The 27992-nt window shown below is 37.6% G+C and overlaps 1 protein-coding gene across 1 annotated transcript in view; it reads right to left on the bottom strand.

The window, feature by feature from the left end:
- Positions 1-2289: 2289 nt before the first annotated feature.
- Positions 2290-27992, bottom strand: part of IFIH1 (interferon induced with helicase C domain 1) — a 56288-nt gene continuing 30585 nt past the window's right edge. The window contains exons 5-16 of the mRNA XM_066280806.1: positions 25879-26099; positions 19747-19957; positions 18699-18916; positions 16675-16791; positions 14630-14753; positions 13837-14109; positions 13205-13464; positions 10713-10862; positions 8617-8778; positions 4225-4415; positions 3301-3394; positions 2290-3202 (exon numbers count right to left, since the gene is read on the bottom strand). Coding sequence (XP_066136903.1) covers positions 3023-3202; positions 3301-3394; positions 4225-4415; positions 8617-8778; positions 10713-10862; positions 13205-13464; positions 13837-14109; positions 14630-14753; positions 16675-16791; positions 18699-18916; positions 19747-19957; positions 25879-26099 — 2201 coding nt within the window. The 3' untranslated portion in view covers positions 2290-3022. The remainder of the gene's footprint in view (positions 3203-3300; positions 3395-4224; positions 4416-8616; positions 8779-10712; positions 10863-13204; positions 13465-13836; positions 14110-14629; positions 14754-16674; positions 16792-18698; positions 18917-19746; positions 19958-25878; positions 26100-27992) is intronic.

Here is a 27992-nt window from a genome sequence, read left to right as displayed (position 1 = left end):
ATTAGACAAGGTTTTAAAATGAAGAAGCCAAGGAGACAGAAGCATGGACTATGAAAAAGGCAGAGTCCTAAGAGACCTTGAAAATCATTTAACCAATCTCTTACTTTCCAGGAGAGGAAACACAGGCCCTATGAGATGAGGTTGTTCAATGTCACCCAACTAACTTAAGGTTTTGTGGGGACTAAAACTTAGGAATTTCAACTCCAGGCTGATGTTTACATGTCATGTGCATATTCTGTAAATGACCCTAAAATATTATGAGTATTAAACTGTTCAATGACAATCAGAGTGCTACAATTATCAATTGTTTTTAAATGAAATACATGCACCATAGTTTGAGTTTCAGGTACCATCACATGTTAAATTTTATGCTATTTGAAACATGTATTTTAAAACTTTGAAGTAGAAATAACACTTCTTTATTTAAAAAATTACTGGAAAACATAGGTGAATAAACCGGATATTTATTGACACCTTAAAAACAGTCTAGCCTGACCAGGCGGTGGCTCAGTGGATAGAGTGTTGGACTGGGACGAGGAGGACCCAGGTTAGAGACCTCAAGGTCACCAGCTTGAGTGCGGGTGCATCTGGTTTGAGCAAAAGCTCACCAGCTTGGACCCAAGGTCGCTGGCTTGAGCAAAGGGTTACTCAGTCTGCTGAAGGCCTACGGTCGAGGCACATATGAGAAAGCAATCAATGAACAACTAAGGTGTCGCAACGAAAAACTGATAATTGATGCTTCTCATCTCTCTCCATTCCTGTCTGTCCCTATCTATCCCTCTCACTGACTCTCTGTCTCTGTAAAAAAAACCCAAAAAAAACCAAAAAACAAACAAACAAAAAGAAACTAGTCTACATATGTTTCAGTAGTACATTTAGGTATTTTATGCATTTGGTTTCTTGCATAGTTTCCAACATGTTTTAGAAAAGAGCAATACTCTTAAGTGGACTCAGTTGGAGTTTTAAGAAGTATTTGAAAAAACCATAATCTTCCTTTGTCCTCTCCCATTCCCAAGAACTCTGATTGGTTAATATTCACCCTTGCTTAAGTCTTATCAAGATTTAAAGCTAGTGTTAGACTGAATTTAATTGATCCATCAAAACCACAGAAGAATTTTCTTTTCACCTCCTCCAACACTTTGCTTCTCCTTAGTCATAGGCAATCACTTTCTGTGAAGCAGAACACCTGTGAAACTGGACAAGCTTGGACTTAAACGATCAGTTGGGGCTTTGTCTCAATGACATGCCTCCTCTGCCAAAAGAGGCTGCTCGTCTACTGGGAGAACAGGAAAGTGCTGGACCCTGCATTCATACTTAGTTCAGAAACACTGAAAATGTCACAGCCACTGACAGTTTACTCTTCCATTTGGGGCTAGGGGAGGTGAAGGTAGGCATTTTTTCTTTATTCTTGAACAACATCCAGCTTCTGCTCCTTGCTAGATCCTATGTGAACCTGGACATCTCCAATGATACAGGTGATCTTGTAGATGTTGACAACTGGTCTGGACTTAGCTACCATTCTTGTCATGAGGTATTTTGAGCATAGTGTTATGTCCATGGAGGGAAAGCTGAGGAAATAAGCTTTAGGCCACCTGGTGCTGCTTGTTAATAATATCTTGCCTTTTATGGCACTTCATATTTTTTGAAGGTTTTCCTTTATGTACCTATATCACTTATTAACAAAAGTTGGGTAAGTGGTGTGGGAGGCAGAATTCTAAGATAGCTTCCCGGATTTCTGCCTGCTGCTGTATATACCCTGGAAAATCCCCTCATCTCAAGTGTGGGCAGGGCCTGGGAACAGGATGAGATAGTCACCCCTGTGATTACAGTTAAGACTTCATCTTAGTCGACTCGGGAGGGAGAGAGATTCTCCTGCTGGCCTTGAAAAAGCAATAGCTGTGCTGAGAAAGAGCCATGTGGTAAGGGAGGCCATAGGAGCTCAGAGTGATCCCAGCGGACAGCAAGTAAGGAAACAGGAATCCCACTCTACAGCTGCAAGGAGACGACAGCCAACAACCTGGGAGAGCCTGGAAGTGATTCTTCCCAAGTACGTCCAGATGATAACGTCCTCCGGCTGATGCCTGATTTCAGCCTTCTGAGACCCTGAGCTGAAGGCTGAAGAAACTGCCCAGATCTCTGAGCTACACAACATGTGCAATAATACATCGGTGTTGTTTTAAACCACTAAGTTTATGGTAATTTGTTATGCGGCAATAGAAAACTAATAAAAGCAAATGCAGATACATTCTAACCATTTCACCAATAGGAAACTGGTTCAGAAAGATGAACTGATTTGCTCAATTTTATTTTAAAAATGAGTGACAGGACTTAAATTGATATCTTAGACCCTCATTTATACTCCCGCATTTTATCCACAGCACTCCACACTAATGAGTATTACTGGTGGATTTTTTTTTTACTTCGGCACATAAATAAGATGAATAGTTGAAAGCATGATATACTGGCCCTGGCCGGTTGGCTCAGCGGTAGAGCGTCGGCCTGGCGTGCTGGGGACCCGGGTTTGATTCCCGGCCAGAGCACACAGGAGAAGTGCCCATCTGCTTCTCCACTCCTCCCCCTCTCCTTCCTCTCTGTCTCTCTCTTCCCCTCCCGTAGCCGAGGCTCCATTGGAGCAAAGATGGCCCGGGCGCTGGGGATGGCTCCTTGGCCTCTGCCCCAGGCACTAGAGTGGCTCTGGTCGCAACAGAGTGATGCCCCGGAGGGGCAGAGCATCGCCCCCTGGTGGGCAGAGCGTCGCCCCCTGGTGGGCGTGCCGGGTGGATCCCGGTCGGGCGCATGCGGGAGTCTGTCTGACTGTCTCTTCCCGTTTCCAGCTTCAGAAAAATACAAAAAAAAAAAAAAAAGAAAGCATGATATATTGTTTTCGTCTATACTGTTCATCTCAGAGGAGAGCAATTATTTTATTAATTCTCACATCAGTTCTTTAGTATAATAAAAATATTAATCAAAATCATATTAAGTATTAAGTTGACAATATTTTAAAAGAATCTTGAACCAAATGTCAATCTTCATCACTACAAAAACAATATTCTGAATAGTCAAGATCAGGAAATGTGATAGGTAATTCTACCCACTTTTTGTATTGTTTCTTTGTTAAATTATTTTTGAAAAACACTACAAAATTCCTTATTTTGAGACATGGCAAATCTAAGCCTTTGTGCACCATCATTGTTCCCCAAGCCTGCAAAACAACAGAGAGAGAGAAAAAAAAATAAATGCACATTAAATTAAAAATTCCTCTGGGCCAAAGTAAGAATAAACCCACAGCAATTTACTCACCTGGCCACATCTTTTGCAGATAATCTCACCATTTGTTTGATAGTCTGCAAACTTCTTCTGCAGGGCTTTGTTTTCTCTCACAATGTAGAGTTCCCTAAGATTATCAAGGAGTGAGAAACATCCTTGAGAACTGAGTTGATCAATATGCAGCCCCTAAGTGCGTGCCGTTGAACCTGACACTCGTGCTCAGCCAGTCGCCCCTTCCACTCCCACCTCTCAAGGGGCATGTTGCCTTTTGTGGTTTCTTTCAAGTCTGTTAATGATTTTAACTTTTTTTTTTTTTTTGTATTTTTCTGAAGCTGGAAACGGGGAAAGACAGTCAGACAGACTCCCGCATGCGCCCGACCGGGATCCACCTGGCGCGCCCACCAGGGGCGACGCTCTGCCCACCAGGGGGCGATGCTCTGCCGCGACCAGAGCCACTCTAGCGCCTGGGGCAGAGGCCAAGGAGCCATCCCCAGCTCCCTGGCCATCTTTGCTCCAATGGAGCCTTGGCTGCGGGAGGGGAAGAGAGAGACAGAGAGGAAGGAGGGGGGGGGTGGAGAAGCAAATGGGCGCTTCTCCTGTGTGCCCTGGCCGGGAATCGAACCCGGGTCCCCCGCACGCCAGGCCGACGCTCTACCGCTGAGCCAACCAGCCAGGGCCAATGATTTTAACTTGATTGAAGTTGTTCAAAAATTTGAGAATATGAGCACACACACACTGATATGCCTTGGGTCAAAATAGCTTTGAGCCTTACACTTCTCCCTCCCTCTCCAGTACAGTAAATAGACATTGAAATAGAGATAGAGTATGAGGAAGTTAAAAGAGGAAAAGCTCTGAAAAATAATAACTTTAATTTGTACTATTTTGGAAGAACATTTAAAGTACAACCTGCTTCACCTCATATAGAAAAAAACCCAAATTGAGTCCTCCTGGACTTACTTGAATTCTGGTGTCATATTGACATGGTGCATTTTCTCAATTACGTTGATATTGTCTCCATAGCAGGCAAGCACACTGCAGTTTTTGCAAAGGAAATGTATTAAAGATGGGTTTTCCTTACAATGCTTTGCAATACTTCTCTTGATTTTCATTTTCTTTTCCAATAAACTTTGCATCTGTAATTCTAAAATCTGCATTGAGAAAAGAATTTTCATTTTTTTCACTGAAGTAAGTATCATTGAATTCAAAAACCTTTGATAGTTATGAAAATATACCCTTGTCCTATGGTCTAGAAATAAAAATAATGATGCAATGGCCCACAAAGAATTTAGTATACAAACCTTCATGTAATCATAAAAATGTGGAACCTTCAAAAACAGCCCATTATATTCTTTAAAAGTTCTATTGAAAGTCCTTAGCAAAATCTCTCCCTCTACCCCTCATTAGTTTTAAATGTCTCATAAAATAATTCTAAACTTTATTCCATACAAATCTCTTTAAAGAGACACTGTTATTATATTACCCATAGTCTTATCTATGATAAGCTCTGCAGTTTCTTTCATTGTTCCTCATGTTATAATTTCCAGACCTTTGTTAACTTAGCCAATCTCCTTAACAAAATCTCTTTTCACGTTTGTGACAGAAACTACCAGTTTCCCATCCAGTATCTGTGGTTTATAGGAACAGCACTATAATTTTATTCTGGGTGGAAATATACTACCTAAATGACTATATTTCCGAGCCAGTGGTCAATGAGCCATAAGAAAATGTTAAGTGGTATTTGCAGGAAGGCTCCTTGTGTGCCAGAGAGTTGGAATGTGTACTTTTGTCTTTGCCATCTTCTTTTTCCTGCCTGCCTAATATGAGCATGTAGCAGCTAAAATTCTAAAAGTCATCCTTGGCCTTAAGAATAAAAGCCAAGCCTGACCAGGCGGTGGTGCAGTGGATAGAGCGTCGGACTGGGATGCAGAGGACCCAGGTTCGAGACCCCGAGGTCGCCAGCTTGAGTGCGGGCTCATCTGGTTTGAGCAAAAGCCTACCAGCTTGAACCCAAGGTCGCTGGGTCCAACAAGAGGTTACTCAGTCTGCTGAAGGCCCGCGGTCAAGGCACATATGAGAAAGCAATCGATGAACAACTAAGGTGTTGCAACATGCAATGAAAAACTAATGATTGATGCTTCTCATCTCTCTCCGTTCCTGTCTGTCTGTCCCTGTCTATTCCTCGCTCTGACTCACTCTCTGTCTCTGTAATAAAATAAATAAATAAAAAATAAAGACTTAAGAATAAAAGCCAAACACTTAAAAGGCAGAGAAGGAAGAGATGTCATGGAGTCCTCATGACATCATGGAGCTATCCTATGACTCTAGATTACCCCTTACACCATGTATTCCAATTCCAGTGACTAGAGGTGAAACTTATTTCATCACAGAAACCATCTAGTTTATGAAAGACACAAAACTTAAAGTAGTGGCTCATCAGTTTTCATACCTACACAACTTTACAGTAGAAAAACCTAGTTCTTAAGTAATTTACCTCTACACTGAACCTCTTTTAAATGACAAATTTATATTTACTGTGGAGGAAACCATTGTTTTCCTTAAGACCTAAGGAATATTTTTTTGTCTGTGTTTTTTTGTTTTTATAAGTGAGAGGAAGAGAGAGAGTGAGACAGACTCCTACATGCACCCCAACCAGGATCTACCCAGCCATCCCCCTCTGGGGATACTCAATCAACTGAGCCATTTTTAGCACCTGAGGTTGATGCTGGGACCCACATCCTCAATTCCCAGGAGCCAATGCTCGAACTAATCGAGCACTGGCCGAGGAAGGGGAGAGTGAGGGGAGGAGAAGCTGGTCACTTTTCCTGAATGTCTTGTCCATGATTGAACCTGGGACATCCATACACTGGGCTGATGCTCTATCCACTGATAACAACGGGCCAGGGTGGGACATTTTCAATCAAAGTAAATCATCAATGTTGATGAACAAAGGTACATAACCCATCGCTTTGGCTCTTGTCTCTCTGTTTTAGGCCTTGACTCAGGCCGCCATATTTAGCACAGAAAGAAAGATGAAGCCTTCCAAGCAAACCTACAAGCTATAGAATAGTTTAATCAGTCAAGAACAGAATAATAATCATATAATTATAGAATAATAAAAAATTATATGTAAATTATAACAATATAATAAATTGAAGTAGTCTGTTTTCTAAAAGTTTAATTAGGTTGTTTTTGTAATGTATTTATGGTTCAGTGAGCTGATTAAAAGATGATTTGGCATAGGATCACATATATGTGGGCAATTTAGACACATCTATGAGTGTGACAAAAATTAATAAAAATAAAACCAAGATCAATGTATGGATATGTAACTAGGACACCAGAAACTAAAAGACTAGTTCTAAAATAGTAAAGCAAATAAAATAATTAGGGGGGAAAATAAAATAAATTATAATAAATATATGGCAGGGACAGCTCCAATCAAAGTCCAAACAAAATGTATTGTAATAATGTAGGCCCTGGCTGGTTTTCTGAGTAGTAGAGCATTGGCCTGGCATGTGGAAGTCCCAGGTTCGATTCCTGGCCAGGGCACACAGGAAACACGCCCATCTGCTTCTCCACCCTTCCCCCTCTCCTTTCTCTCTATCTCTCTCTACCTCTCCCACAGCCAAAGCTCCACTGGAACAAAGTTGGCCCAGGTGCTGAGAATGGTTTCATGGTCTCCACCTCAGGTGCTAGAATGGTTCCAGTTGCAACAGAGGAACACCCCAGATTTATAGAGCATCAGACCCTAGTAGGCATGCCAGGTGGATCCTGGTCAGGCACATGTGGAAGTCTATCTCGCTGCCTCCCAACTTCTCACTTCAGAAAAAAAAAATGTAATAATGTAGCAAAATCTGTTGGGAAAAAGTTGAAGATCTCCATTTTTTAGAAGTTCTGGTAATGTATCAAATATGGAAAATAAACCTCACTTATATGTCAAGTCTCAACAATTGTTTACAGTTATCCAACACTAAGTAAATGAGAAGGATTCTCAAATCAGAAGGAGTACTGTGACCTACTAGCAATATCTGCTGGGGGCTTTGAACAGAGTAGTGGTGGCTTGTGCCTCACATCACTGGCATCCCTGCTCTCAGTGTCCACCTGGAGTAGTTTTAGGAGATTGTGTCACTTAGCCCAAAGAGAACTAAAACGGTAGTCCATTCGAGGGCCCCTAAAGGGAACTGTGATTATCTGGAATAAATGGACTCAAACTTGAGATTTTTCTAGAGTTTACTTAATACAACTAGTCTTGAAACATCAATTTTTGAGAACATCCATTTGATTTCATACATTTAGGACATTAAATGTAAGTCAATGACATTCTAGTGGCATTATTTGCCCACAAATGTTTGAATTGACACTACAATGTGTTTGGTTTGCCTTATATTTCAAAGGGTTTTAAAATATAAGTTTGCACAGAAACCTGGCCAGGAAACCTTGGAGTTGGTTATAGCAATGTATCCCTTTCGTGAAACTCTATTTAGGATAGAGCCGATTCCAATGTTAAGAAACTAACATTCACACCCATATGCAAGGGTGTGAATTTTCTTCTAAATGGATTGTTTGCTATTATAGTACTTACAGTCTTTAATTCAGTGGTATGGGGGATTTCCTGAAATATTGTAGAAATACTTTCTTCACTGCATTACTCTCACCACTCAAATAACTCTGTTTGTAAACTGAAATGCAGCTAGATGACATAATATGTATTTCTTTTCATTCAGACCTAGTTTAATGTCACTCCCTCTAAGGGGCCTTTCCCAAATTTTCAGTCTAGAGTCCCCATCAAGTGACTTTTCCCACATCACCTTATTCTAATTCGTCAGCACTATCACTATATGATATATTTCTGGCTAATTTTTGTATAATTTTTCTATTTAAATCCTCAAATCTCACCATGTACACACTAGAATATAAACTTCATGCTGCAGGGGTCTGCATTTGTTGTTTGTCTAGCTGCTCTCTGTTCCTAGAATATTTCCTGGCACATAGGAGGCATTTTTTTAAATATTTATGGAATGAAAAAAAATGTGTCTGTACAAGCAAACCGGACCAAACCAAAATTACTAGGTTGGTTTGAATGGGTGAGTCTTTCTGGATTACAGGCACCTTAAAATTATATTATCAAAGTTTTTGGCTTGTTCCACTGAAATGGCTCCCTGACAGCCTCTTCCCAGGATGGATCTTGATTCTTTGTATGTGAAATTGGACTAAAGCACAACCCATCAAACTAGAATTTACACTTCAGTATGAAATCTGTCTGGAGACTCAGCCACAAAGATATCAATGACAACCACATGCAGCCATTTTAAATTGAAAACCAAATTCAGAGAGGGTCAAAAACAATACCTTACGCTCATACTCCTCGTGTGTCATATTTTGAACATGGTTTATTGCTTTATACATCATTTTCTCTCGGAAGTCATTAACTATCTCACGTTCCACAACTCCTGAGCCATGGCTGGCAACCAAGACGTAGGTGCTCTCATCAGCTCTGGCTCGACCACGGGCCTGAGGACACAGAGAGGTCATGTAAATGAAGGGCTCTGCCTTTCTGTGAACTCTCTCATTTTTTGTCCTGGAATAATATTCATTGCTCATTGTCCTAGCCTTCAAATGACCTCTTTAGTCTCAGTAGTTAGTTATTATCCATTATTTTAAATCCACTATTTGCAATTCAAAATGCACTTTAATGCAAAAACAATGTCCTTGAGTGATGATGGGTACTTCCCCACACCAGCCCTCAAAGGTCTCAATAACACAATACCATCCTGCCCAGCCTTTTTCCTCCCCAAGGTCCCTCTCTCAAACCCGGGAACCATCATCAGTGATTTGGATTAGGGGAGCCCTACTCCCTGCACATCCCCCATCCCCCACCTGGTAGGAGGGATGAATTGGGAGAAGGGACATCCCTGACCTTGACACCAGGGCTGTGGAGTGCACAGCTCTGTTCTTGTCATCCTATATTGGATTTTGAGCACATTTTCCCATGAAAACATGCTCAACGTGGTGATAAACTTGTTTAGTCTTTTATTCAATGATATTGATATTTAGTTATGAATTGAATAATAGAAAATTGTGTGGCCTGTCCCAGGAACTTAAATATCAACTATAATATTTTCCTCACGAAAAATCATTCTGAGTCCCTGACTGGTTGGCTCAGTGGTAGAGCACTGGCCCGGCATATGGAAGTCCCGGGTTCCATTCCTGGTCGGGGCACACAGGAGAAGTGACCATCTGTTTCTCCACCCCTCCCCTTACCTTACCCTTTTTTCTCTCTCACTTTCTCTCTCTCTCTCTCTCTCTCTTTCTCTCTCTCTCTGTCTCTCATCCCCTCCTGTAGCCATGGCTCAAATGAGCAAGTTCATCCCGGGTGCTGAGGATGACTCCATGGCCTGCCTCAGGCACTAAATTAGCTCAGTTGCTGAGCTACAGAGCAATGCCCCAGATGGGCAGAACATCACCCCCTAGTGGGCTTCCCAGGTGGATCCCAGTTATGGTGCAGGTGGGAGTCTGTCTTTCTGCCTCCCCGCTTTTCACTTGATGATAAAAAAAAAAGAGAGAAAAATCATTCTGAGTAATAAGCAACAAATTAACTCCTGATATACAATCACTTCCTATTTGGTGGCTGTCTGGTTATTTTGGTCTGCCATGACTTGCCTTCCATTCAAGAGTGCAATTTAAAGAATAAAAAAACCCTTTCATTAATTTTATGGAAATAATATTAAGCACAACTCCAAAGCTTACTCAACAAAAGATAACAATTATATTATTAACATAGTGTGGGTAAAAGATAAAGTAAAATTTAGTGAAAACTGGAACATTTTCTTATTTTTTTGGTATGTATAATGTATGTCTGCCTCCCACCCATCACCAGTTTATTATGAAAAATGTCAAACACACAGAAGTCGAAAGAATAAGGGAGGAAAGTGCAGAAACAGCAGGGCTCCCTAAGGTTTGGTATGTTACATTGTTAGACTTTTGTGGGATACCGGCTTTAGATTCCTGGTCCAGCTGGGGTAAGCTGGGGGCTCACCAACATCCTAGGTGTAAGGAGGCTTATTTTGACTCTTCCAGATGGGGCTAGGGTCTTGTTCTTAAAAAAGTCTTAGATTACAGAAATAACAACCAAATAAGAGTTCTTGTTTAAAAATAGAATGGGTATCTGGTCATCACCTGAATTTAAAAACAATACAGAAGGGAGCACCGTACAGCTCTTCAAGATTTCTCTCTTTTTGTTTCGTTGAGGTAAAATTGACATATGTTCCTTTTAGGTGTGCAATATAATAAGTCAATATTTGTATACATTATGAAATGATTTTTCTTTTCACAGGAAAACAACTATATTTTTGAAACTATATGTGTGTGCTATTTTACTAAAATAAAACAATTAAAATAAGAACACAAAAATTAAAAAATTAATATATTGGAGGTATTTACCATACCTGGACCATGGCTATTTCATTAGTAACTAAACCATAACGAATAATGATATTGCATTCTTTAATATCCAGGCCTTCTTCTGCCACTGTGGTAGCAATAAGCAGATTTATTTTTCCTGTGCGAAATTTACTAATGACTTCTTTTTGTTCATTCTGTAGAAACATTTAAATAAATTAAATTTTGTGATGCTAAACACATTAAAATCATCTAATTAGGAGAAGAAATAATAAATTGCAACTGGTCAGTGTAAATCAAAGGATTAGATCGTACACAAATTCCATGCCATCTGTTTTTGTCATGGAACAAAGACATGATGGTGAGACATTTGATTTCCAATCTGGGATTATCATACAACAACAAAAATATTTCCATCTTCCAGACTGGAGGTGGGAAGACCATCATTGATGCCAAGGAAACAATTTGATGGGCAACTTAGGAGGAAGAAAAGAAGAGATCAGAAACTCAAATGGGCTTGCTTTTCACTACCTGAACTTCAAAATCTCTAATATTCAAAGAATAATATCCAGTGACACTTCTAAAAATTGATGAGTTTTGAGTTTCTGAGAAATGCACAGTGTTCACATTCGGCCGCTTTAAGGGTCATTCAAGCCAGAAACATATGGATGGAATACAGGAGAAAGTAACAACACTGGCTGCCTGCAGGGGAGGGAGCTAGGAGGCGAGAGGTCAGTGGTGGGCCCTGGACTTCATTAATTTTGAAAGAGGTAAATATATTACCTGTCCAAAGGGGTGCTACAAATAAAAGTGAAAGAGTAAGTTATAAAAAAATAACTAAAACAATTTCACTGACATGAAAAACATCTGCAGTCTGAAAGTTAACACAGGTGAAGAAATTAAGTATGTTCTCTAGCCCTCGCCTCAGAGAAATGGGTGAGGACAAGCCTAGCCCTCTACGGCCAGCATTTTATTTTCATAATCACTCTCATCGAAGCTGTTGGTTCAGTTGGGTTCAGTGCACATGCACACTATCTTTTGCCCCCATACTTTAAACAAAAATAAACATGTCAGACCAACTGCGTGTTCTCTCATCTCCTTCCTTTCCTCTCAGAGGCAGCACTTGCCTTTATTTGACTCTTAGCTGCTGCAGAATCCTGGAGGAAGCCCCCTTCCCGTCTTCTCTGATAATTCTCCCTCATGCCCTCATGTCGACTGATAAAAACTTACATGTGCTTGGATTTTGGAAGAAGCTGTCTGTGCCTTAATTCAAAGGAGTAACTTTAATAAGAATTTCAGACACAGTGTTAAACCCCCAAACAACATCAAGAGTTATCCGACTCCCAGTGAGTCCACCTCAGTTCACCAGGTGAGAATGTGGGGAAGAAGGAACAGGGTGTGTTTTATATTGGCACCTGCCTGTCAGTCCAAAATAAATAAGTAGCAAAAAGTATCTTGAAAATATACTCTCCATTTGTACCTCAGCTCTTTCCAAAGAGGAGCTGAGGTCATCTACAATCAAAGTCATAAAACTAATATAATAAAAACTTAAAAACAGGACCAAAGTGAAAGAATATAGATGTATTATTTGGACAGATTAACACACAGGCTATGAGACTAAACTTCAATTTTTCCTGTGAGATTCCTACAATTTAAGGCAAAAAGAGAAACATATTAAGTAAACTAGCTCTCATTATAAGGGAAGAAGCAAACTCCTTACCCATGAAATACAATGCTATCTCCAGCATAACTTTGAGAGACAAACTCGAACATTAGTACATGTAGGACAGTACAGATACTGAGAGTTACAGTGGACAATTTCAAGAACTATTTCTTTTCAGCAAATACTAAAACAAATTAATTTACTCCACTAGAACAAATAGATGACCATATCAGAATTGAAGTGTCCTGTTGTCCAGCAACACTCAGGATCAATGTGAATTCAGAAGAACATTTTACTCTAACGAGCCATGTGCTTGTAATGTTTACAAGTGCCGTTTTTCTCTTCCAAGTTTTTTTTTACAGTTCACAATAAGTAGTATAATGTAATAAAAACAAAACAAAACAAAAAAATCTTATAAAGAAAAAAGAAAATCTCTCAATAATCCCAATTCTCTAACATATCAAATGTCTTAATTTTATCAAGTTCCCTTACGGATCTCATCCTATGCAAACATATTTTACATAGTTCTAATTATAATGCACATATTTTTGAGGAGATTGGATTTTTCCACTTGATAAATATATTGTAACCACTTTTATATTTTGTTACTAAATTTAGATGTTAATCATTTTTGCAAAGGAAACTCACTTTAAAATGTTCCTTCAAGTACCTATGTGAAAAACTGACTCTTAGAACAATGCCTATCAAATGCCATGGATTAGATTTCTATTAAACTCACATTTTACTTCAAGAACAAGTACTTCATTCCATAAAATTATTTGTGGGGCGGTGAGAGAATTGATGAAAAAAAGACTAAAACTAATTTGTGAAGAGTAATAATAGCATTAGAATAGCAATCCAAAAGGATGTTTATACCTGTGTCATGGGCTTGAACTCACTGCTGTGCCCAGCTCCAATCAGATGGTGGGCTTTGACTCCTACTTCTCCAAATTTCTCATTTTCAATAATCCACTGGGAAAGGGCATATGCACTCTGTCGTGTTTTTGTGAAAATTATTCCTCTTGCTGTCCCTGCAGTCCTCGTATATTGTTCCATTATGGTATTTCTTAATTTGGTTAACTTTTCATTTTCATAGTCTGGGTCTTCAGCCAGTTTTTTCAACATTTTCTTGTTATCTTTAAAAATAATTAATTTGAATTAGCAAAATATATGAATAATTACAGTGAAAGATTTTATGTAATGATGCACTGAGATGCAGTTCAACTATCGTTCATCTTTTATCTTTACCTAATGATAATTCTACTTAATAAATATATTTATTGCAGTCGTCCTGACAAAAATCCAGATGACTAAGTGATTGCTTGTGATCATATAATTCATAACTAATCTTACCGTATCAGTTACAAATAGCCCTAATATAAGTGTGAATTTTCTCAAAATCAAATATTATTTTAAGAAGGCCTTTTGGAGAGCTCTTGAAAAGCAGCAGTTTACACCAAAAAGGTAAATGATTGCCATCATGCAATTAATGTCATACTGATTCTTACCTAAAAATAAATACATGAGAAATTCATCTGTCCCATCCACTTTCGAAGGTCTCTTTTTATCATTTTTATCTTCGTTACCACCAACAACATTGTCACCACTCTCATCATTGTCATCTAGGACTGCAAACTTTTTTTCTTTTTCATCATTATAGAAAGTTTCAAGGTGATTATATGCATCAATCCTTCGGATTGTGTCATTAATTTGCAAGGCCTCATTGTACTTCCTCAAGTGTTCTGCACAAAGACGGTCTTTGCGATCTCCTTCTCTTGCAGCTATGAAAGAATATATTATGTCAAGTAAAATAGTGATCAAACACATCCCATTAATACCATGCTGTGGACCTGAATATGTTTACAATACTGACTTTAAAATGGATTTCACCTTGTTTCAGAAAGGAGCAAGCAAGACTCAAAATGTATGTGAAATTGAAAAGGAAGAGTTTTCCAACTCCTAGACTTGCTCCTTGAGTTCTGCATAAGCAAGAACGCATATCTGATTCCTGCTGAGTCAGAAGGATGGCATGAAAAACATACTACTTGAGTCTGCAATTGGAGACAGAACTGTTCATATTTATCTTAATATTTTAAATATACAATAAGACTGGAGATAAAGAGAAATGCATAAATTGGTTCCTCTTTCTTCGGACAAAGAATTAGAACATGTCAATCCTTGTTTTACTTAGACAACAGAAATTCCATTTGCTTTTTAGTTTGTTTGGGAATATTTGACAGTCATCTGAAATGCTGGCATAAACATGGGATAAACTAAGTGCTAGTTCAAAACCCCAATTACCTCTTTTTTCCATTGTAATAGCCCATTGTTCATAATGTTGAGTTCCAAAATCTGACATTGGATTCATTTGGCAAAAAGTTTGAATCTTTGTCATTATTTCCAGAAGTCTGTCTTTAAATGGATCCTAAAAATAAGTTATACACTTATTCTTACATGTTTATATTGTTAAAAGAATAACATTATCTTTTTGAAAACAATTTCCTTGTTAAAATAAATTTGATTTAAAATCTCTGTCTAGGCAAAGTAATAAGTTAATCTCTGATCACTTCTTGTAAATTAATGTTTTATCAGTTTTTCTTTTTTTAAATATAACAATGTTAATTGAGGCTCTATTTGTGAAAGTAATTAACAAAATGATTAGAAAATCTGAAAAACAATGACTATTGGTAAAGATATGTCTCAATTAAGAATGATCTTTGTCCAATAAGTTTGAAATCTGATGTAAGGTTTGTCTTTTAAGAGTCTCTAACCTCAAGTTATCCACACCAACACCATGTACCAGACACCACTTCTGGAATTTCCAGTTTAAAACCTTTACAAAAGAAAAATTAATGGATGATAACTTTGGATGCTAATACTAATTTTAAAACATATTGAAGCAATGCCATAATTATTTAGAAAGCCTGCAATCTAATTTAAGAAACATTCCTCTTTGAAGAACTGGTTTTTGCATTATACCAAAATTAAAAGTAAAGAATGTTTTGAGAAAAACTAGAAGCAGAAGTGAGTATACTGTATCATTTCATTAATATAAAGTTCAAAATCAGTCAAAACTCATGTTTGGCACTAGAAGTCAGGATAGTAGTTATCCGTGGGGTATAATGACGGGAAGGGGAAATGAGAAATTTCTGGGGTGCTGGGAATATTCTGTGTCTTAGTCTGGATTTGGTTACACAAGTGTGTTCTGTTTATAAAAATACATCAATCTGAATTATACACTTAAAATTTATACTTTTCTGTATGTGCTATATTTCAATAAGAAACATATTAAAAGTTAAGTTAAAGAGTAAGATGGCAGATTTAAAAATATATATATATCAGTATATATACTCTGTCATATCCAGCAATTTAATACCAGCCCACCTCCCTACAAAAAATTAAAATAAAGCAAATTAAAATATCCTAAAATGATGTATTTTATTAATAATTATGAGTAGTAGTATGCACTTCAGCTTACCAAATGAAATTGAGTAAGTAACAAAACATGAAAGAAAAAAAGTATATCAAATGTGCTACTTCCGTTGGAATATATAAGTACTCTACCAGAATTTAAAAAAAACACCAGAAAACAAAAAACTAATCTATGGAGGTTGGTCACTAATATTGGTTTAGTGCCTACTACATTTCAAATACATTATTATATATATTTCATATCATTTAACCTTAACATCCTTCTGAGCTATATTTTCAACAATTACACTTATTATCAAGTATATATAGCTGAAACTTATCATGGTCTATAAATTTTACAAAAGAAAATATCAACATGTACTGGTCAGAAGTCTAAACTGAATATCAGTTGATATTTATTATAAGAGAAAACAGTCATCATAAAAGTACTTCGCTTCTTTACCACATCTGTATTCTCCTAAGAAAGTAAATATAAAAATTAGGTAGAATTTTTATTATCATTGCTAGCTGTAATCTGGAAGCAACAAAATGCCTCTGTAAAATGTCAGAAAACCAATTCTGGAATTTACCAAAAAAGGTTAAAAGAAAAAAATAAAACAAGGCAAACTACCAGTTCAATCCCTTCGTTTAGCTCTGCAGCCTTACTGACTCTCACCGCCCACCCCCACCATGGCTCATATGTATCAATCAATTACTGAACTACTCTTCATATAAACTAGAAAACTAAAAGAAAGATGGAAGAGAGAATTCATGGCAGTGTTCTATGGGCTAACATTAATTTATAAGTATAAAACTGTAACCTTTTTGCTAAAAGTTTAAAATAATATTCAAATGGCCAACATAAAATAATTTTTGTCTCTTTCAATTGAGTATGGTATCATCAAACAAATAAATATAACATTTTATGTGCATACTTCTCTGGTGTCATCTGCAATTGCAAACTTTTTGCATGGCTCTTTTATTTGATCTTTAAGTTGACTGATGTTTTCTTTCACAGTTTTAATAGTACGTGCATCAAGATTGGCACATATCTGGAAAAGAGACATTTTTTAATGTTTAAATAATTAGTGTTTCTTCGATTCCCAGACAGGGCACACAGGAGAAGTGCCCATCTGCTTCTCCACCCTTCCCCCTCTTCTTTCTCTGTATCTCTCTCTTCCTCTCCCACAGCCAAAGCTTCACTGGAGCAAAGTTGGCCCCAGGCACTGAGGATGGCTCCATGGCCACCACCTCAGGCACTAGAATTGCTCCGGTTGCAGAGGAGCAACAGCCCAGATGGGCAGAGCATCACTCCCTGGTGGGTATGCTGGGTGGATCCTAGTCGGGCACATGCAGGAGTCTGTCTGCCGCCTCCCTGCTTCTCACTTCAGAAAAATTCAAAAAAATAATGATAATAATAATAATTAGTGTTTCCTTGTAATGATTAAAAGTAGAATTTTTATGTAAGAAATAGGTAGCATTACTTGCTAAATACTATAGTATTGCTTTACTGTGGATCTGATTAACCAATAACCAATAACGTTTGTTCTGATAGAGTAAAAAGGCACTTCTAAGTAAAGTTGGGGAATAATTCCAGAAAAGTGTATTTATTTTCATTCATTACATTCTATTTCCTAGCTGGAAAAAAAATGTGGAAAGAGTATAGCAACTTGCAGAGATTAGCAGAGAATGTTTATGAGAAAGCTATATTATATGAGGCATTTACAAGGTTATTTTGACATCCATGGAACATATTACCTCTCTCTTCTCCACATAAGAGGACAGTGCAAAACTAGGAGCAGCTGAAGCCTCTGTGCCTGGATCTAGATTGGAATTTGTCCTTTACTCCAGTAATAAATTACATCTTGGAGCCAAGAATTGTACCTCTGTCTACTCTACATGATTTCTACTGAATTCAACTTAAAATAAGGGACTTAAAATACAAATGCAATTGCGTTGATGCCAACACATTTCTTGGGTTACTCTGAATTCATTTAACACTTGAGATCAACAGCAATACTTTATGTGTTGTTACCATTTTGGGGCAGCTGAAGACAATACACTTTTAATTACAGATTTGCATATCCCCATCTTCCCATTTAATTTGAATTGCCCAGAATCTGAGAATCACACAGAACAAAAACGACAGTAGAAAAGATGCAGTTTTGAAATTCATTGAGTATGAAAATTAGAAACTTTGATTGTTTTATGCATATTTCAATATCAAATACTGTAAATCATTAAGTTTAACAACAGGATTAGATATTTAAAGAAGGTATTTAATTTTCCCCCACTTTTAATAAGTATATTAGCTTTCCATAACTTTTTTTGTGATTTTTCTCTGTGATAACTCTTTGTTAAGGCATATTACTGTTTTGTAGAAAATTGAATATACTTCCTTTAATTAAATCAAATAGATTTCACTTAACTGATGATTGTGGAATACCTTCCTTCATTCACTCAGTGACACTTGAACTGGACAATATTTAAAAAGCCCAAAAGGCCCTGGCTGGTTGGCTCAGTGGTAGAGCATCGGCCCGGCGTGTGGAAGTCCCGGGTTTGATTCCTGGCCAGGGCACACAGGAGAAGCGCCCATCTGCTTCTCCACCCTTCCCCCTCTCCTTTCTCTCTATCTCTCTCTTCCCCTCCTGCAGCCAAGGCTCTCTTGGAGCAAAAGTTGGCCAGGGGCTGAGGATGGCTTCATGGCCAATGCCTCAGGCACTAGAATGGCTCCGGTTGCCGCTGGCAACAGAGCGACAGCCCAGATGGGCAAAGCACTGCCCCCTAGTGGGCAAGCCAGGTGGATCCCTGTTGGGCAAATGCAGGAGTTTGTCTCTCTGCCTTCTCACTTCTCACTTAGAAAAATAAAAAGAATTAAAATAAAAAGCCCAAGAAGTAGTAGTATATTATTCTTTTTAGCTTTGGTTTTCTTTTTTATACATAAAAGTTAATGACTTACTTTTAAAATGTGATCCTCAGCTTTGGCTTGCTTGGTGGCTCCTCCGACACCTGGTGAAGCTGTAAGTCCCAGTATCTGAGGTAAGGGTATCACTGGTTTGTGTTCTTTTTTGAGCTTATTGTTTTTCAACTTCTGTTTCAAATAACGCCTCATGATGTTATTATAGACTGCCTCTTTGTTAGTGTGATGGCATTCATCAATGATGATGAGGGAAAAGTCTTAAAAGAAAATTCAAATTGCTCATTTCTCCATACCAGCAAGCAACAACTACAACAAAAACACCTCCTTTAAGCTAGTAAACTAAGGTGCCATGCGGATGTGTTTCCTTGGGCAGAATACTGGCACTGCCCTCTTTACCTTTTTAAGACTATTCTAGTCACCTGTACATAAAAAAGTTTATGGATATTAATCATGAAACTATCCCTGTTAGACATTATCCCTATTAGATGACTTTTGGAAAGTTTATAGACCTAAAGAGTGTTATGGATGAAATTCAAACCCAGGCTTATTGTCTAAAATTCTCAGTATTACATTTTTGTTCTTTAGTATAATGTTTAATTTTTTAAGTGGATGAATTTTACATTTATTATATCAAATAAGTCTATGCTATTTAAAGAGGGGAACTTTGCCATATTTTAACATTGCATTTAATTATTGACTATTTGTACTTATTTTGCTTTTTTTCCCTTACCTTCTAACTCTTTACAAAATAGAAAAGATATTTTTTTCTAACAGGGTACACTAATATGTATTTAAAAACAAACAAACTTGTAAGTACTCAGAATTAAGAAGTAAATGAAAAGTCCAGTGATGGTTTGATGTAATAATATTCTTAAGCAAAACAATGATCTAATTAAAAACTTCAAATTTTTTGTTTGTTTCCCCAAGGAAGTAAAAGGGTTTTAACAAAAACTTAAACAATAAAAGACAACATAAACCTACATTAATCTTTTTCAGTCAACATTTAAAAAAATATTTAATACAGCTTCTATTACTATTATTAGTATTAATACTAATTCTTTTCTCAAAAATAAATACTTCAACCAACCTGACAACTGGACACCATCATCTTCTCCTTTTTCTGAGTTCAAAAGAGAGTTTTCAAGGATTTGAGCTGTACTGATAATAACATCATGGGATTTGACAACTTCTGGAAATGATATTTTCAATTGAGTATCACCACTTAATCCCGTAACTAAATACCATTTCTTTAAGTATGGTTCAAACTCTTTGCGGAAGAGTTGTTCAACTAATGGTACCTTTAAAAATACCAAAAATATAAAAATAAAAAAAGGGAGAGAGAAAGAGAGCATTGTCAAAGCAATAGGAGTATTGATCAAAGGCCTACTATGTGTCAAGCATTAACAAAGGTGTTTACATTATCAATTAGTTAGGCATAACAACCTGAACATCATTCCATTCATTCATCTGTCAGTAAGCATTTATTGAATGTGTTTTAGGTATAGACATAACGTCTGGGACACTCAGATGTTCAAAATGCTATTGACAACTTTCAGGAACTCAGTCTAGCTAAGCACACAGACCAAGACTAAAAACAAAACAAATTAATACCATACTATGTAATAATTCTCCCATGCAAACAAAATCAAAGTGATGGCACAGAGGAAGAAGCAATTGACTGCTCAAAAGAAGGTTTAGAAGTAATTTTAATTTTGTAAGCCATGTGCCAGTGAAGAGATAAGTTGAAACTTAGGCTGGATAAGAAATAAATTTTGAATTGGTAGAGAAAGGCCTAAACAGGGATGTGAACACCAAGCAGAGTATTTTAAAGTCAGTATAACAGCTCACAGGACCCTTGTGGGCTGCGTTACATATAGGGTTGACATACTATTTGTTTTGGGATGAGCCCATAGGCAACATGCTTAAAGGGAGCAGAAAGTGAGAAGGTAAGGCACTGCCCAGGACAGTGGATGTGAGGGGAGGACTGGACTGTTGGAATAGCTTCAGTGGCTAAGGAAGAACAAAACAACAAAGATCTGGCAAAAAAAAAAAAAAAGGTGAAACTCAGAGACATCTGGCATTGTCTAGTGAGAGCGTGCTGGCATTGAGGTGACTTGATCTGATTGGTGATTTATAATGTCTTTGCATTCACTAACAAATCTTCTGAATATTCTAACCTGCAAGACCATCAAAATGGAGGTGAAAGACAGGGATACCATGGACAACGTGAGGGCCAAAGTCCAGGATAAAGAAGGCATCCTTGGCCTGGCCAGTAGAGCTCATCTTCACAGGCAAGCAGCTGGATGATGGTCTCTCTTTAAGACTACAAACTCCAGAGTCAATGCTGCACCTGGTCCTCTGTCTGAGGAGTGGTTGCATTCTTATGATAAAGTAAGCTAAAGAAAAGAAAATGTTATTAAGAAAATCATGAGAGAAAGAGAAGTACACTTAGAGTATTTGTTGAAGAAAAAAATCTGGGTATAAAGGTCAACTCTATTTTTTTTTTCATTCCACTTATACAAGACAGGGATGATAATCTAAGAAGGAAGTGTTCTGAGGAAGAGATGGGAACTAAATTTAGTGGACAGTGCGATCCAGAGGAAAGAAAGCCTGGACACAACTGCTGCGGGGACCGCTTATTGTGTGACCGTGGGCACGTGACTCAATTGTCTCAATTTCCACATTAATACAGTGAGGATAACACTGCCTTGTGGACAGTGCAATCCAGAGGAAAGAAAGCCTGGATCCAACTGCTGCAGGGACCCGCTTATTGGGTGACCGCGGGCAGGTGACTCGATCATCTCAATTTCCACATTAATACAGTGAGGATAACGCTGCCTTGCAGGAGAGTCATTGTGAAAAATTAAGTGAAAGAGAGGCTGACAAACTGCCGATACTCGGAAAACTTCCCTAATATTTCAGACGAGATCGGGCGCATTCAGGGTGGTATGGCCGTAGACTCTAATATTTCACCCATCCTTTTATTCTAGCAATGAGTAGGGTGGGAAAAGACCAGATGACTTCAGAAGAAAAAGGGTTCAAGTCTCAGTCCTGCTGATTATCGTTTAGATAATTCCTGACAGGCTCATTAAAGTCTCGGAGCCTCAGAGAGGATAATTATTGGTAATTCAAAGAAGAGCTGTGTGGTTTTAATAAGATAATGTAAAGTACTTACAGTAGTAAGTACTTAAAGTAGTAGTATATTATTACTACACATCTTTTACTTACTAGACTGTAGATTCCCTGGGGACAGAATCTACATTTCATTTGTCTTTAAATACCCTCATGTGACTGAATGATTTAAGAAATGTTATATCATGAAGTGACATAGGGACCCGGGGTTCGGTCCATAAAGGATGAATCAAAGAAAAAAGCATCTTCTCATCAACAGAACAAAAAAGAAGCTGTCACAGGAGGTAGCAGGTGCTAGAAAGCCGGATACTCAATCTGGGTGGCATTGACTTCCTATTCCTAGTGACGGACACAGGGAAAGCCAGATGCAAGTCTGACATGGCTAATTGGAGGTGTGTGGTCCTTTTGGAGCCTTTTCCTGAGATGTGACAGAGTGCCTGCCAAGACGAATCAAACCCAACTGCTATCCACTTCTGCTGAATCACATGGGCTGCATCATAGCATCAGAAGGAACCTGGGATATATCTCTCATGATGTTGAAGCCCTAGATAGGAAATAGAAAGTCTGGAAAAACAGGTGGTGTTTTCCTTTCACCCTGCATTTGAAGGCGGTAACTTTGGAAAGGATGAAGAAAGAAGAGGAAAGTAAATAGTATTAGGAAACAGGATTTTTCCTTTCTAGATCAAGGGTTATAATACTTTGTTCTTGGGCCAAATACAGAATGTAGGTTAGGTTGACTTACTGGGCCAGAGATTTCCTGGCTCAATAAAAAAGAATTAAAAGTGAAATTACTTTAAAATTCAAAGAAATGGGATAATAAAGTAAAAAATTATAACATAGGTAGAAGAACTAGTGGAGAGATTTCTCATAATTCTTAGGAAAAAACAGTTGGGAAGCACACCAGAAATTAGACCAACATTCTTAAATGTCTATGCAACAATGCAATTGATACAAATAATTAATGAGGATGATTTAATATTTAAACCTGGCTACAAATGTGAATTCATAAAAATCACCTAGATGTAGTGGGATGAAAGATTTGTGACAAGAACTTAGCAAAAAAGAAAGGTGCATTAGAAGCATACAAAAACACAAAACCTGAAATGACTGATCAACATAATGATATTAGGAAAATAAATATATATAATTGTATTTAGGCTCAAAACTAACTGCACAAACATAGTTTAAGAGGTCTAGTTTAATAGATTTTTCCAATGAACTTAGATTTTTTAGGTTATAGAAAGCACCCCAGATGAGTCTGTGGGTGACAAAGGCAAGCCCAGTCATGGGCTAAGTGTCACATTTCATCTCTCCTGAACTCTGCACCGTAAAACCATATCCACAATATTTTGTTCAAAACTGGACACTGTTATTTAAGAATGTCTGAAATAAATGTCTAGAAAAGTATGAGCACTCAGGATAATGGAAAATCTGGAAACCATGTTACATGAAGAACAATTAAAGGAACTGAGATATTTAATCCAGGGAACAGAAAGAAAAATAATTTAGGTGCTGTCTAATCTGTGTGGAAGGCTGTAATAAGATAAGAGCATTAACTTGACTTGCTCTTATCATCCCAGAGGAAAGAGCTACAACCAGTAAGGGTGGATGAATACACATAAGGCTTTCTAACAGTGTCAGCTATTAAAAGATTAGATCAAGCTGTCTTGTTAGAAGAGAGACATTCTTGCTAATGGAAGTGACTCAGTAGAGATGAACCACTTGGCAATGGATAAAAGCTGGATCTTAAAGGCCTCTTTCAACTCTCACAGTCTACGATGTCATGACTTGATAAGGGAAGGAAAGGCAGTGGAAGAATCAAAAATCACTTCTAGGTTTTGAGGCTACTGGCTTTGGAGGAGGTGATATAACAGAGAATGAGAAGTAGGGTAGGAGAGCTCTTCAGAAGGGCAGATGACACTTTAAGGAAATGGCAGGAGTTCAGGTATTAAGAATATCAGCTTAAGTAGTTTTGAATCCAGTTAACTTTGATTTGGTTGATTTCGTTTTCTGGACCTGACACTATGACTTTGCTTACTTGTTAAAGAATATAAAATTTCATTTCATTAATTATAAAGATGAGATAGGAAGGAGTGGGGGGAGAAAGAACTAATATTCACTGAGTTATTCCTAGGCTTTAGATAGATGACATAATTTAAACTTCTGAACAATTATACAGAGTAGTATTATTTTATTCCTTTTATAAATGAGGAAACTAAAGTTAGAGAAGTTAGTAACTTGTCCAAGGTCAAACATCTAAATTTATTGTATTTGAAAAGATAATATCTGCTTGACCAGGCCATGGCGCAGCGGAGAGAGCATCGAACTGGGATGCGGAAGACTCAGGTTTGAGACCCTGAGGTCGCCAGCTTGAGCCCAGCTCGTCTGGTTTGAGCAAAAGCTCACCAGCTTGAGCCCAAGGTTGCTGGTTCAAGCAACAGGTTACTCGGTCTGCTGAAGGCCCGCGGTCAAGGCACATATGAGAAAGCAGTCAATGAACAACTAAGGTGTTGCAACGCGCAACGAAAAACTAATGATTGATGCTTCTCATCTCTTCGTTCCTATCTGTCTGTCCCTGTCTATCCCTCTCTCTGACTCTCTCTCTGTCTCTGTAAAAAAATAAATAAAGAAAGAAAGAAAAGATAATATCCTTTATAAAATTGAAAAGCTATGTGAAAATTTTAATGTATCACCATTACCACCAAAGAAATAAAACTGTTCTAATAATGTGCATGCAGTATAAAGGAGAGGTCTTTAGCTTAGCACAGATACATATAAAATGCATTTAGAATTACATGGTGGAAATCATTTAGATCACGGATTCTGAGCATATTTCTTCAGTACTGAAAAGCAAGTTACAACTAAAACTTTTATCATAATACAACTAAAAACGATACAGCAAAGTTGCATAGTCTATTGCTATGTTTTCTGTAAAGAAATAACTGAGAAAGTAGTTATCATAAGTAATGGAACAAGACTGTCTGGTCATGGAAGAGAATCCTCAGTTTAGTTTTACTCCAAAAAATGATAAAGATTGATTGCTACAATTTACACATTCATAAACTCTCATTCATCTGAATAAATCTCAAATAACTAGACTTTTTTTAAAATGAAAGAGACTCACACCTGTCTATGAAGATGGCTTTCAAATTCCACACAATATGAATGATTAAAGAAGACCTCAGTTAGCGCTGGCCAGTTGGCTCAGTGGTAGAGCATCAGCCTGGCATGCAGGAGTCCCAGGTTCGATTCCCGGCCAGGGCACACAGGAGAAGCGCACATTTGCTTCTCCACCCCTACCCCTCTCCTTCCTCTCTGTCTTTCTCTTCCCTTCCCGCAGCCAAGGCTCCATTGGAATAAAGTTGGCTCGAGTGCTGAGGATGGTTCCATGGCCTCTGCCTCAGGCACTAGAATGGCCCTGGTTGCAACAGAGCAACGACCCAGATGGGCAGAGCATCGCCCCCTGGTGGGCATGCCGGTGGATCCCGGTCAGGCACATGCGGGAGTCTGTCTGACTGCCTCCCCATGTCCAACTTCAAAAAATACAAAAAAAAAAGAAGACCTCAGTTGTATTTAATATATAATATATATATAGTCTTTGAAAACTATCAATTTAACTTGATATAAATCAGCCAAATATTAATTTAATTTTCTTTTTCTCTTAACAAATTATGAAAATTCTGGCTAAAGAGCACATGCTACCTTTGGCTAAGAGCCAGTGGTTAAAGAGGCTCTAGAAAACAATATCTAATTCTAGATTCCAGTGACATTTTGAGGTTATTTATGATCATGTGTAATAACTTAAATTAGTAGCAGTTAACCTTAAAGAATATGTGGGTAAATATACCCTTTATACATAAGTTATCTGATTTAACTTGGCTTTATAAAAAAAATCCATTTTAAATGCTAATAACTAAGACATTACATATAACTTGGAAAGTAAAGATTTAAGATAAAATAAATTACTTTGACATTTTTCCTAATTAAACTAAATCTGTATGATCTATTGTTACAAATGTCACTGTACAAATGCTTCAAAAGAATAAAATGAAAAGAGACAATGTTATATTATGTGCTGTTTGAATACCTTATTGACGAGGACTATAACTTTTCCCTGTTGGGAGGCTTGTCTCTTCCTGTCCAAGTGATCTTTGGCAATGTGCACGGCCACGCGGGTTTTCCCACTCCCTGTGGGGAGGCATATAATGATATTCTTTCCCTCCAAGGCTGGTTGGGCAACTTCTATTTGGTAAGGTCTGAGGTGCAGTTCTGGCTCAAGAGATGCTCTTTCTGCAACTTCCTCTTCATCTGAAGAAAGTTAAAAGAAAAATAAAGGGAAAAATAAATAAGGGAACGGGCAACAAAATGAGTAAGGCTAGGAAACCCTCACATTGAAATAGGCCTCTGTGTTTAAACTGTTTTTCATGTATGGTCCAAACCAATTCATTTTCTATTTCCTGCACCAAATGGTGTCAGCCCTGTTTTTATTTGCAGGATATAACTCAGGCACCCTGTCACAGGATTGGCCTGGGGAGTCGGGGTGCAGAGGAAGTGAATTAACAGGATGGGGGACTGGAAGGGGGCAACATGCAAAAGTCTTTTCCCAGAATGGGCAAAGCCCAGGGCAAAGTACGGAAAGGTGCAACATTGGCAATTCTGGTTCTTAATGTATCAGACTTTTCTTTCTTTTGTTGGGGTACTACGTTTCTCTTAGCCCTTCCATCTACAAATCAAGGGGAACTGGGTGAGTAGGAACCATTGGTCCTCTTTGTTCTATATTCCCCTTACTTTTTATAGCAAAGAAGATATTATAGCTGATGCTGCTTTCTTCCATTTGTAAAACTTTGTCTGACAACCAAACACCAAAAGCATGTCTGTCTATCTATCTATCTATCTATCTATCTATCATCTATCTATCCATCCATCCATCCATCTATCTATCATCTATCATCTCAAATATCTAAAAATGGCAAAAAAATAAATGAATAAAATCCTGGCTTCACCTGTGGTGGCACAGTGGGTAAAAGTGTCGACCTGGAACGCTGAGGTCGTTGGTTCAAAACCCCAGGCTTGCCTGGTCAAGGCACATATGGGAGTTGATGCTTTCTGCTCCTCCTCCCCTTCTCTCTCTCTGTCTCTCTGTCTCCTCTCTCTAAAAAATGAATAAATAAAATCTAAAAAGAAAAAAAAAATCCCATTTTTACTATTTGAACCAGCCAGGTTAAACAGAAGCAATATTTATGAAGAAAGAGAAAATCTCCTCCTATACTATCCTTTAATTTGTAGGTTTTCATTGAACCACAAAACAATTTTGTTAGTTTAAATTGAATTGTGACTAATTTCACCATTTAGTTTTGAATTATAATCTTTATCACTTCCTTATATGTATGTCTCCACATATTCATATTTTTTCTGAAACTCAAAGCACAATAAATTAAAAATATTTTTAATTAACAGAGATTTCTAAATTTAAAGCAATGATAAAGTAAATACTAACAGTAATTTTATAACATTTGGATAGAATCATTATAGCATATCTTGGTTTAAATATGTTTTATTTAAAAGTGGCCATATTTATCTATATTAGCCAGGAGAAAAAGACCTAAACATGTTTAACTTATCATGTGGAATGCAGTAAAATAAAAATTATATCAATTTAAAAGCCTAACTTCTGCTTTATGTAATCATAAGAAAAAGTGAAATGACAGCACTTATCAGTATTTCATCACACATGAAGTAAGTGTTCTTTCTCTTATCAATGATTGCAATAAAACTAAGCTAACACAATCCCATTAACTTCAAAAAAGTTGCTGATGGTTCCATTTCAGCAAAGGGATGATTCTATGTAACTGTGTTCTAACTTGTTGTGATGGTGCCACCTGAACAGGTAGGAAAAATCACACCAAATACCACTTAGTAAGAGTCATCTCGTAACCTGGCAGGAAGTTTGCCTTCTGTATGGATGAGTAAACACAGATGCAATACATTTAAGTTATCATTGGATCAGCTGCTGATTCATTTAATATGATTTTCAGGAAAAACCCATTCACAATCACCAACAATTAAAAATATACATATATATATATATATATAAATGTATATATATATATATATGTACATTTACAAGTTTTCTTTCCATGCTTGGTTTGAACTCTACATCAATTATTGTAATTCATCTTCTATTATATTTATGGAAGGTTC

This window comes from Saccopteryx bilineata, chromosome 5 (genome assembly GCF_036850765.1).
Source record: "Saccopteryx bilineata isolate mSacBil1 chromosome 5, mSacBil1_pri_phased_curated, whole genome shotgun sequence".
In the NCBI taxonomy this organism is placed as follows: domain Eukaryota; kingdom Metazoa; phylum Chordata; class Mammalia; order Chiroptera; family Emballonuridae; genus Saccopteryx; species Saccopteryx bilineata.
The sequence above is the reverse complement of the archived record's forward strand: the minus strand, read 5'-3'. Positions and strand labels throughout refer to the sequence as shown.